At 33.3% G+C, this 12,599-nt stretch overlaps 2 protein-coding genes across 8 annotated transcripts in view; one reads left to right on the top strand and one right to left on the bottom strand.

Moving 5' to 3' along the window:
* The first annotated feature begins 93 nt into the window (after positions 1-93).
* On the top strand, positions 94-2,220 carry LOC139494048 (uncharacterized). Its single transcript, XM_071282214.1, has one exon. It carries the CDS (start codon positions 94-96, stop codon positions 2,218-2,220), a length of 2,127 nt encoding a protein of 708 aa, XP_071138315.1.
* Positions 2,221-9,654: 7,434 nt separating this feature from the next.
* The window catches only part of LOC139495260 (uncharacterized), a 33,393-nt gene continuing 30,448 nt past the window's right edge, over positions 9,655-12,599 (bottom strand). For all 7 annotated transcript variants that reach the window (XM_071283531.1, XM_071283535.1, XM_071283529.1 and 4 more), the window contains 3 exons: positions 12,201-12,391; positions 11,483-11,555; positions 9,655-10,161 (listed from right to left, as the gene is read on the bottom strand). In XM_071283531.1, coding sequence (XP_071139632.1) covers positions 10,157-10,161; positions 11,483-11,555; positions 12,201-12,391 — 269 coding nt within the window. In that variant the 3' untranslated portion in view covers positions 9,655-10,156. The remainder of the gene's footprint in view (positions 10,162-11,482; positions 11,556-12,200; positions 12,392-12,599) is intronic.

Genomic DNA, 12,599 nt, shown 5'->3' with positions numbered 1-12,599 from the left:
TGTTTATCACAAAGTTTTCAAGAGAAATGGAATGAATGGAGGATCCCTGTTTTGTCACTTCGAGAACTTAGTATACCGCGTATGTATATACCTATGTCAATCAGTGTTATGGACAACTTAGAAGTACATGTATTTTCAGACGTTTCAGAGAAGGCAGTTGCGGCTTCGGCATATTTAAGAGCTATCGACACGTATGGGACCAGTACCGTAGGATTTATTATGGGAAAATCGAAACTAGCACCTCTTAGCGGAAACACAATACCAAGATTAGAGTTATGTGGGGCTGTCTTGGCAACCGAAATTGGAAAAATAATATCTGAAAATTTAGATGTTCCGTTGGACTCTATCAAGTATTATTCTGATAGCAAAATTGTGTTAGGATATATCACTAATCAGACCCGACGTTTTCACACCTACGTGTCAAACAGAATTGAACGCATTCTGAGTGTATCGTCGTCAAATCAGTGGCAGTTTGTCCCAACACATTTAAACCCATCAGATTGCGGTACACGTTACTCAATATCTGTTGATAAGGAAAACAATCCATGGCTTCTTGGGCCGAAGTGGATGAAGAACTCTGACGAAGAAGCTCAATGTGATGTCAAAATATTATATCCGTTAGTTAGTCCAGATAATGATAAAGAGATTAGAAAAGAGATAAGTGCATCGAAAACGTCAATAGATGCGCTTGCGCCAATAGTGGGGCGTTTTAAAAAATTCTCTAGTTGGAGACGGCTTGTGAAAGCTATATCATTTTTGCAACATGTGGCTCAGTCATTCAGTTTAAAGGATAAGTCGTGCCAAGGTTGGCATTTTTGTCAAAATGTCATGTCAGTTGATAGTTACCAAAAAGCGGAATTATTTATCTTGAAGGAATGTCAGAAGGAAGTATATTCGCAAGAGATAGAATGTTTGGCTAGAGGCACAAACATTTCAAAACAATCATCTTTAATCTCTCTTTCGCCATTTTTGGATTCACAAGGTTTGATTCGTGTAGGAGGACGTTTGGAAAAGGCAAAGTCTTGGCTTCCGACAGGAGAAATTAACCCAATTATCATTCCGAAAAATAGTTACATTAGTAAGCTTCTTATAGACCGCTATCACAATTCAGTGAAACATCAGGGTAGACATTTAACTGAAGGTGCGTTAAGGAGTGCAGGATACTGGCTAATTGGAGCTAAACGATTAATTTCTTCATTTATACAAAAGTGTGTAATATGCAGGAAACTTCGAGGAAAGTTCCAGGAACAAAAAATGGCGGACTTGCCTTCTGATAGACTAACACCAGGGCCTCCGTTCACATTTGTAGGTTTGGATACCTTCGGACCTTGGCAAGTATTAACTCGTAAGACACATGGAGGTTCAGCAAATAGTAAAAGGTGGGCTATTTTATTTACATGTATGACTACGAGAGCAGTTCATATAGAAGTGATAGAATCATTAAGCAGTTCCTGTTTTATAAATTCACTTCGTAGGTTCCAGTCATTACGCGGACAAGCCAAAGTGTATCGATCTGACCGTGGGACAAATTTCATAGGTGCCACAGATGATTCAAATATTGAAGCTATAAATGTTGAAGATTTGACAGTTAAAAACTTTCTATGTGAATCTGGTTCAGTATGGAAATTTAACCCTCCCCACTCTTCCCACATGGGAGGAGTGTGGGAAAGGATGATAGGTGTCACACGAAGAATATTAGACGCTGTTATCTTAACTTCTAGTAGTAAAAGTTTGACTCATGAAAGTTTAACAACATTCTTAGCTGAAGTGACCGCTATTATTAACGCAAGACCCATTGCACAGATATCATCAGATCCGGAAATGCCTTTGATTTTAAGTCCATCAATGCTCTTAACTGGAAAACAAGAATACTTACCTGTGATAACGGACACATACAATCTCAAGGATATGTATCGTGCACAATGGAAACATGTGCAAGTTCTATCAGATATATTCTGGAAGCATTGGAGGTCAGATTATTTACAATGTTTGCAACAGAGACGTAAATGGCACGTTGACAAAGACGATATCAAAGTTGGTGATGTAATTCTTATGAGAGACAAATCTATTTACCGAGGAAAGTGGCCACTAGGCATTGTGGAGGAAGTTTTCAAAAGCGATGATGGAAAAGTACGCAAGGCTCGCCTCCGCATTTACAAGGAAGGAAAAGCTGTTACATATACTAGACCGATTAGTGAGATGGTTTTATTGGTAGACTGATTGTGAATATTGACAATATTGAACAAATTATAAAAGGTTTAGTTTAGTTTAAACATATTTATTTATAGTGGATTGGGAAACAAGTTTTACAACTTATATGAATCCCTTTCCACTTTGCGGGTGCGAGTGCTGCCTTGTAGCGGCATTAGCCTACTCTTTTTCGAAATCTACAAGGGTGTCTTTAACGTGCAAGAGATATGGCTCTCTCTTAACACGGGCCAGCCATTTATCGTCCCCGTCCGACGGACTATCATCGTTTCCTCAAGACCATACTCGCAAATGGTGTCAAGGGAAGGTTTAAGTGAACTGTTGTTTGTATTTTTAGTGTGTTTTTTATGCTGAAGGAATGTTCTTCGATAGCATTGATTTTTCGTAATAGTCAAAATTGTGACTTATTTTTACATTTGGTATATTTGCATAAATTTGTTGTAAAATATTATCATGGGAATGATAATAGACGGGGAGTGTACTGTTACCAGTGTTGATTTTTTATTGTTTAACAGAAATTCTATCGATTTTTCATAAGTTTTCCCGGACTATTTTTTATTGCTAGATTTTTGTACTTTGAACTTCGTTACTGTCCCCCGTACTTTTTTGTTTCCTAAATTGAAAGCATGAACGTGGTCACAGGCATTTAAAAGTATCGTAAACTACACCAACTCACAATGTAAGTTTATAATTCATAGTTTTTAATGATTGTATGATGAAAGTTAATATGTTTCCACATCAAGATAAATTTTGTATATGTGTATATCAGCCAAAAGTGAAATATGATGATTGTTAATTTTGTCACTGTTTTTACAAAAGTATGGAAAGCCATTTGGTGCTATAATTTTTGAATGATTTGATTGAAAATTCATTTTGATACATAGATTTGAACTGTTAGTTTTATGATTTTTGTAGTCATGAGTATGATGAGTTAGCTAAGGTTTTGTTTTTGTTTTTTGTAGCTTTTTACCAACATCACAGCACACATATGTAGAACTTGTTATTTCATGGTTTTCGAAATAAATGATATACATTACTGTGGCTTATGGTTATACTAGTATGCACTGAGGCAGAATATCGTTGGTTCGTGTCTGTCATATATGTTTTTCGTAAATTGTTTTATTATGAATTAGGCCGTCAGTTTAATTCGAAAGGTATTGTTTCTTATTTTTCTTTTCGGGACCTTTTATAGCCGATTATAATTGCTTAAATCCATTTATTTTTTAACTTTGACAATCATATCACAACTCCTTATTTTTATGCTGAAAATATAAATGTGGTTTCAAATTGATAAAATGTTGTTTTCCCTAAATAAAAACAACTGTTTCGTTTGTTTGTCGGATGCTATAGTTGGGAATATTAAAAAGTTCCTGAATCGTGACATTGATATAAAAAAAAAAATGTTGAAGAATTTTGTGTTTTCTCTGTCTTTCAGATAACAAGTCCTGTCCTATCCTTGATAACATTTAATTTTACTGGAGCCTTTTCTACCAGTAGCTACATGTATAGCTTGTAATACACAGACATCTCATTTGTAATTATACCACATCTTCTATTTTAATATCATGTTTATTGACATATACGTGTCTTTTCTTGGGTCAGTGGTTAGCTACCACAATTCCACATTCGAATTCCTTGTTATACCAAATTAAAAAGTGTTGGGTATGTGTAGATACACCATAAGAGAGGCTAAATTTCACGATAAAGCTTTGCTTTGAAATTTAGTTCATCCTATGGTGTATCTGCACATATAGCCAATCACTTTTTTATTTGGTAAATGACATGTGTCAAAGTTCTCAACTGATATCACAGGAAAGAAAATGTGGTACAATGTAGTTTCTTGCTAAAAGTGTGAGGAATCTAACATACACCACATGACCATTTTCAATCTTCTGGTAAACCAATCAGAGGGTCGATATGGAACTGTGGTGTATGTGTCGATTCCCTCACACTTTTTCAAACAAACTATGGTACATATCAAGTTTCAATATCCCGATCCTGTGCTGAAAAATTCTTTGTTGTATTGTTCAAATATGTATTTATTATTTTTCTAAAATTGCTGGTGAATAATATATTAAGTAAAATTCAAAATATGTCAATTAACTTTCCAGAGAATCTTTTCGGTATATATAAATATTTACTTTGTACGAGGATTATTATCATTTTTATTTAAGATTAGATTCTTAACATATTTTGTACTGTCCTTTTCTTTTTGTCTTGTATACTTATTCAGTGGTTGTTTGTTTATGTGTTACATATTTGTTTTTCGTTCATTTTTTGTACATAAATAAGCCCTTAGTTTTCCGAAGTCGTTTTCCATTGTTATTTCGGGACATTTTAAAGATGACTATGCGGTATGGGCTTTATTCATTGTTGACGACCGTACGGTGACCTATAGTTGGTAATTTCTGTGTCATTTTGGTCTCTTGTGGAAATTTGTCTCTTTGGCAATCATTCCACATCTTCTTTTTTATGTGTAGTGTACACGTTTTGTTTTTGTCTCTGATATAGTCACCTTAAAAGGGTTCCTTGATAGAATCTTAATTGTCAAAATGACTTGTTTTGTGCTTATTTTCACTTCAAATACCATAGATGAACAAATAGGACAGCAATAAACAACCAATGCAATGCATATGCAATGTATTTAATAAATTTGGCCAAGCAATTCTACAGGAAAGCTCCAAGTGATTTACAGGAAGTCTCCGAGTGATATTACAGTCAACTTGCGAGCGATTGTACAGTCAATAAAAATATCCGACATGGAGAAAATGAATATATTTGGACTTCTACTGGGACAATGGCTTTGAAACTTTCAGACAGGTAAGACTATATATCAGAAAAGGTACATGTGAAAATCCAGGTAGCAAACATTGATTTTTCGATGTTTATTTGACATTTTTGATCGCTGTTGTGTGACAATTTTGATCGTTTTACACGGAGCTCCACCATTCTAAGAAAAACGTTTCGATGCATATATCTTTCTTATTATTTTATTGGTCCATATTTACATAAAGAATGTTTTAGCTATCAAAACTTGAAGAAGAAACGTTATATAGGAACATAAAAGTTCGTCAAAGTTTCCATCAAGCAACTTGTTATTTTTCGAATGTCGGAGCACCGCTTGACAGTCTCCCGAATGACCAAAATATTAGAAAACCGTACAGTTCCGTTCCCACACTGTGAATATAGGGATTGTGGGAAAAAAAATAAAACATGCGAATACGCCCCCTACGAAACTGTCCCTTACGAAACAAGTATGGGAGAAGAACGTTTCGTAGTGGACACTACCACTACCATGCAGTCTTTTTTAAATCTTTTTTCGATTATATTCGTCCAAACCAAATAACAAGGGTTAGTTTCATGTAATTTTTATTATGTTTTTCTTAACATATAATAGGGTTGATGTCAACTACGAAACTTTTTGTCCACTACGAAACGGTTTTGTCCACTACGAAACGCATCAAAATGTCCACTACGTAACATGAGTTGTACCTTCATATGTGAAGTACTGTCTACTCTTTATCGATAAAAATGGTTTTCCAATTCAGAAAAAAATGAGATTTTCCTAGTTTTTAAAGTAAACAACTGGAATGTCTATAGGAAACATTTAAAATTGCAAAAAATATATGTGTTAAGAAGAAGTTTCATAGGGTACACAAGTCCCCTACGAAACTGTACACAAATTATGAAAATTATATCATTTTAGAGAATATTTAAGATTGCAATTTTTGTTTACAAACAGGTCTATAATAGAGGTATTCAGATAACTCTTGAAATTAAATTTTAGACAAGTTGATTTTCCACTTTTTTTAGGTCTGAAAGTTATGCTTTTATTGAAAAACGCCCGTAACTTATAGTTTGATCTTATTTATTTATCACCTTTACTCGGAGCTCAGATCTGCATGAGGCAAAGATTCCTTTAATGTTTACTTTCAGTAGGAAATATGTACATTCTACATAGCTTTTTATATTAAGGAATGAGAACTTTATTTGTAAAAGGTTACGTCCGGTAAGGGAGGGTTGGTGCTTTCAATCACATGTTTAAAAATGTATGTGCACGGTGACATATGTGGTCTCTTAAAGAGAGTTATATCATTGGCAATCAACACCACATCTTCTTATTTCTCATATTTGATCATTTTATTGACCTTATGGTTTATCATAAATTTCGGATAGTTTTCCAACACACTATTACAAAATAACATGAAAAGCTTCAACAGCTAATTCATTGTGATAACTAATGCTTATTATACTTAAACACCTTGCTATGCAGAGAAAAACATAGAAAAAGTATAATATACAAACTTTCACGACAGTCAACAAGTATTAATGACATTTCCTAAAAAATTAGAGTATGTATATAATTATAGTCTTCGTGTTTCGTATATTACTGTTTTACCACTTTATATATGATGTTTAATATGTTATTTTTTTCCATTATGTATATTGTATTGTATTGTTTGTATATGCCTTAGGGGTATAAAATAATGTACATTTCATAAATAAAATTATTTTTTGTGACTTTTTCGTTTTATTTTTGTCTCTGTACATAATGTACATATGAATTTCACCATGCTAGTTAGTGGTGCGTTGGGTCACATGCTGACTTAGTTTTGCGATTACAGTGGGCTGAAGAAGTTTTGATATTTCCAATGTTACAACGCAAACATAGGAAGAAAAAAATGTGTGGCGCTATAAATACGCTTCCGTAGTTATCACCCTTTTAATAGTACTATTTATATACTTAGGTCCTGGGATTGGAACTCCGCTTTTTTGTTTTAGGTTTTAGGATCAATGCGTTTGAATGGCATATGGTTGGAACACACTTTTAAAAATGTCTGGATCCGCCCCTGAATTTCTATATTGCAGAAACTGAGAAAGCTAGGTTGATTGCCATGTAAAATATAAAAATACTCTACTATTATAGTAAACATATTAGAGAATCGAACTCTCGTGCTTAAAATAATTGAAAGGTATTCAACGGCAAAAGCATAGAAAAAGTATAATATACAAAATATGTTTCGTTCTTATGTTGTACTGTTATACCACTGTACCATGTTAGGGGGATGGTTGGGATCCCACTAACATGTTTAACCCCAACACATTATGTTTGTATGTGCCTGTCCCAAGTCATGTAGGAGTCTGTTATGTGTTAATCAGTGGTTGTCGTTTGTTTAGTGTTACATATTTGTTTTCGTTCATTTTTTGTACATAAATAAGGCAATTAGTTTTCTCGTTTGATTTTTTTTACCTTATTATTTTGATGCCTTTTATAGCTGACTATGCGGTATGGGCTTTGCTCATTGTTGAAGGCCGTACAGTGACCTACAATTATAGATTTCTGTGTCATTTGGTCTATTTTTAAAAGTTTTTTCATTGGCAATCATACCACATCTTCTTTTTTTTTTATTTTTTTTATAAAAGTGTCATTTTTATAGCGGTGATTAGATGCGTTTTGTAAGCATCATCTATTGTTTTCCTCTCAATGCAGACAGAGGTCTCGTCTATTTCAATATTGAATATGTATATAAGTATATACATTTCAACGGTTTGGGTTTTTGTTTTCAAGTATTCGTAAAAATAGATTGATTTCACAGAAATTTGGATTTTGGCTTGTATGTGCATAAAAAGAAGCATGAAAGAACACACAGATGACAAAATTCGAAATCTGGACTTTCTTCACTGTGTTCAAAGACCCCCCCCCCCTTTTTCCCCGTAAAGTTACATGCCATGGAAAGTTATAAAGTAAGAATTCCAACTCCTTATCAATACAACGTCCGACTAGAGACACTGAGAACCACAGTAAAACCTCGATCTTTGAGGGATCCGTAGGTGGCCTTTTTCTGTCCCTATCCAATATACCAAAATTTTCCAGTGGCATTCTAATTTTCTCGGACTGCCTCTATTACTGGACCTACTTATTGTATTTATTCACCTTCTGAACATGCATGAAATGTTTGCCACTGAACGTTAATCAATCAAGTATTTAGTAATAGAGTCGCACTATAGAGCTTTCTACATTCAGGTACTCCGAACATAAAGGAACAAAACAACGAAGTCAAAGCTGTATATTTGTCATGTGATGTAATCTGACTCTTTGCAATATGTGCGTTTCTTGCACTTAAACAAATAAACTTTAGTGGCATGAGGAGGCAAGTTGTATACGTGTTTTAAATCTAATTTGTCATAAAATGTTTATGATACACCAATTTTTGGTAAGGTATATTAATTAATTGAAGATTTTCCAGACTTGTTTTCAAATCCCATATTTGAACTTCATGTAACATTTTATTCTTGTAATTTTTCATTAATACATACTGTTTAAACTAAACAATATACTTCAATGAGACAGCAACTTAACGATGAAATAACTTTAAGACATAGTTGTGATATAATCATGTCTTTCCGAGACTGAATATTGGAAGGAGTATATTGTGTAAAAATGTAACTCGTTTTTATTATGTATGTTACATCTAAATATACGTATTTCGTTACATGGAAAAGACCCGTTAAAATGTAAACGGTTTTATATTCAGTTTTACTTTAACTTTTCATTCCTTAGTCTTATTAACTATGTATTAACATTGTATCACAGATCATTGTTTTCGTTCATTGTGTGTTTATTTGTGTTACTACGTTTATTGATTCAGTTTAGCCATTCCAAATGATTTTTTAGGGTGTGTCTTTCTATGTTGTGATGTTAATATACTATTGTTTCAGAAAAGGACGAAGGTATGGTACCATTAAAACTTTAATCCCAATGCAATTGTTTACACCTGTCCTAAGTCAGGAATCAGATATCAGCAGTTGTTGTTTGTTTATGCGGTTCATCTCGTTTGTGTATCGATTAGACCGTTGATTTTCCAGTTTGAATGGTTTTACACTAGTAATTAGTAAGACTCTTTATAGCTTGCTGTTCGGTGTGAGGCTAGTCTCCGTGTTGAGGATCGTACCTTGATCTATAATGGTTTACTTTTATAAATTGTCACTTGGATGGAGAGTTGTCTCATTGGCACTCATACCACATCTTCCTATATCTATTAGATATCAAAAATGCATAAAAAAGGTCAAATTGTTATCAAAAAGCAATAACTTCATCAACGAGTCCTCTTAAGGATCTGAACGAAGATCTTAATTTGATGATTTTTTTCCAATTAAAGATTCTCTATCTGTTATAGCTTTCAAAATACTGGACAAAAATCACCCCACCGTTTTGATGATAATGAACAAAAGATAGAGCTTTATATATTCCGAGCATTTTGGCTCTGTCAGATTTTCTTTTTTTAAATTTTTAAATCTTTTTTAAAATAACAGATACATCTTGCATTTTACCCTAATGTTCTATTTTAAGCCATGTCGATCAAGATGGCAGGTTGTTGTGAATGTGGAATCATTGAACATTTAAAAAAAATGCTACATGATAGTAAATAAAGAAGGACAAAAAGGTACGAAACCCTGAAGTAAAAACTTCTCTTTTATTTATATTATCTGCATGTTTGCCGTGTTTACTACTCAATTAGCACCAGTTCTAGTAAACATGCATGATATCATTTCATCTGTTATCAACATTTTATTTTACAACTAAATAGAATTAACTGATGTTTCTATTCAGCATAAAATTTTAATAAAAGAGAAAGAATTGAGTCCAGATTTTTCCATTTATAAAACGGAATATTTTATCTCAATGGATTGACATGATTTGTAATACATGTAAAAGACTGGTACTTTCAATTAACCGGCAACAATTTCGTATTGCTTCACTACTCTTATGTTAAGAATGAATCAGAAATTGTTCAATTGCCTCATATTTTGCCACCATATACATTTTGTCCGGTCAAATTGAATTTCGATAAATCATAAAGATACAAGTCTAGTATTGAGTTGAACACTGCTGAAATAAGACATTTATGTTCCTTGGTATTTTATCGCTGCTATGGAATCTTAGATTTCATTCTGAAAAAAAACCCAGAAATAACATGTAGAAGCTGTATATTTATGTATAGAAATGTTAAAACAGTTAAAACAATGATTACATGAACACTTTTAAAAGAGCCAGATCAAATTTCCAAATATTATGTTGCTCATAAGATATCCCTCTATCAACAATTTCACCGAAATATTTAAATGGGTACATGACATTTTGAAGACTAAGTGTTTACCAAAAAAGAAGAAGAAGAAAACCGTGGTACCATTTATGAGAAAAAAAAAACATTACTTGTTGAATGGCTATACAGCCATTGGTGGTATATTATACGAGTACTTGTATGTTGAATCAGCAAATTTTCGTACTTTCCTCGACGGGATTCGAGCTCAGATTTTGTTGGCCTAGTTTTATACTTTCATATAATATATTGTACTGTGCTACAACTCTAGATTCTAATAACAAGGAAAGGTTACACTAGTCCACACAGTGCAGCCAGGTGATATTGTTTCGACATTCCAATAACATGATTTTTGCCAGTTTTGAATTTTCCGATAAAGAGTATAAAGAAATATGAAAATATCTGATGTTGTGAGTTCGAACTCCGAAGGGGGCAGGTTCGCTCGACTCCAGTCTAAAGATTGTCATCTTTTGTCAACAAAACTGGCAAATCATCGATCATGTGTCTTTCCCTTTTTCTGTTCGTGTATATATATATATATGAAAAATGCTTGTTCAGAACGAGAACAAATAAATATATTAAGTTTATTACGTCATTGAATAGAGGCTATCCTAGATGAACGTCAGAGAAATTTGAACTACCACTAAAACATGGGCTCATATTGAGGTAGGTACTGTTTTTCTTGCAACAGACCACCTACGGACCCTCAGGGAGTTGTTGCAAGTGTGCTTCAGATATGGCCGTATTCCTGTACAGCCAAATAGATGATCCACTTTGGCAAAAGTTCTATTACCAGTCGTTTAAAGACCATACAAGAGTGACCATATGTATATGCCACATCGTCCATGTATTTCAAACCAAATTAAAGACAAAATTGTTCAAAAAATCAAACACTTAATAAAACAAACGAATAACCTTTGAACATTGTCCAAAGTGTGGAAACCCAATAGTTTAAAAGTTCCAGGGCACACAGATCAAATGGATATTGACAAAAAACACACAGCCACGATTCTTTTGTGTACCGTGATGTATGGAGCTCTCTTTTATTTCCAGATACTTAAAAGTTTCAATAACTTGGTCAACATAATCTTAAAGATAATCACAAAATAAGTGTACAAGGTATGCATTATGCAACCATTACGCATGAACCTAAAGACTTCTATTTTTCTTACCGAGAATATTTTTTATATGCTGAAGGCTTGACAATTCTTCCGTGTACTTTTGTCCACCCAAATGCGTTACTGCCTGAAATTATGTGTACATTCTTAAATGTCATGGAAATTAGCCATCTTGTGAAAGCCAGTTTCATTCAAATATTGTTATACATGACTTTTTTGTATAGATATAAATAGATATACATGTATATGCATATGTATACAGAAATTGTATGTCCTCTGTCTGGATTTATTTTAATTTCTAGGTGTGATAAATATTCAAAGATATATACAAACGGATAAGAAATTATATGAATGTATCAATAGTACATATTTTTTTTAATTCCATGAAGGTAAAATATCCTTCTCTTCAACCGTTGAGCATCTGAGTAGAAAAAAATCATAGCCTAAATATATTGGTTTTTTTTTCTCTCTCTAACCAGCCGTATATCCAACGGCTCAAAATAAGGGTCCGTCATAACGATGTCTAGGCTTTCGATGTTTGTTTATAACCTAAATGCAGCAAATTAACGTACAACGTTTTCTTTCAACTTGTTTAGATAACATGATGCATTTGGTCTTGTTTCGTTGTGCTTCATTGGACCTTACTGGTTTCTTTCTCGGTGTTAGTATATACCAAAAGTTCACTGGTTTTAAATATTATCAAACTTTTGCGACCTTACATTTATACTTGTTTACTATCAACTATAGTTTTGATGTCTCGTTATACATGTACCTTACAAATGCGGTCCATAAAATCTTCGAACGTTGTTTGGTCTAAAGTTCCACTTTTGCTTTGAACAATCTCCCCTCTGATCTTTTCAATCTCGTCCAAATGCTCGATATAGTTTTTGTTCCATTCAGAATTGGATCTTTGTTTCAGAATGTAAACCATCAGCTCCAAATCTAAGTTCTTCGATTCTTCTCCTATAAAAATAAACATTTGTTAACGCTATAACTATGTTCAGTGCGTTTCAAATTGATTTGTAATTACATGTTACACAATAGAAAGTTTTCTCTTTCAATTAATTAGTCAATGAAATTTTGACCAGGTATTTATATTATTAGAAGTAATTATAAAAATGAACTTTCGACGTGTTCCCTATGATGAAATATAAGCTTCAAGCATGTTAAG

This window comes from Mytilus edulis, chromosome 11 (genome assembly GCF_963676685.1).
Source record: "Mytilus edulis chromosome 11, xbMytEdul2.2, whole genome shotgun sequence".
In the NCBI taxonomy this organism is placed as follows: Eukaryota; Metazoa; Mollusca; class Bivalvia; order Mytilida; family Mytilidae; genus Mytilus; species Mytilus edulis.
This window is presented reverse-complemented; position numbering and strand designations above follow the sequence as displayed.

Excerpts from the sequence above, each read along its gene's own strand:
- LOC139494048 (XM_071282214.1), top strand. The coding sequence starts at position 94 with ATGTCAATCAGTGTTATGGACAACTTAGAAGTACATGTATTTTCAGAC.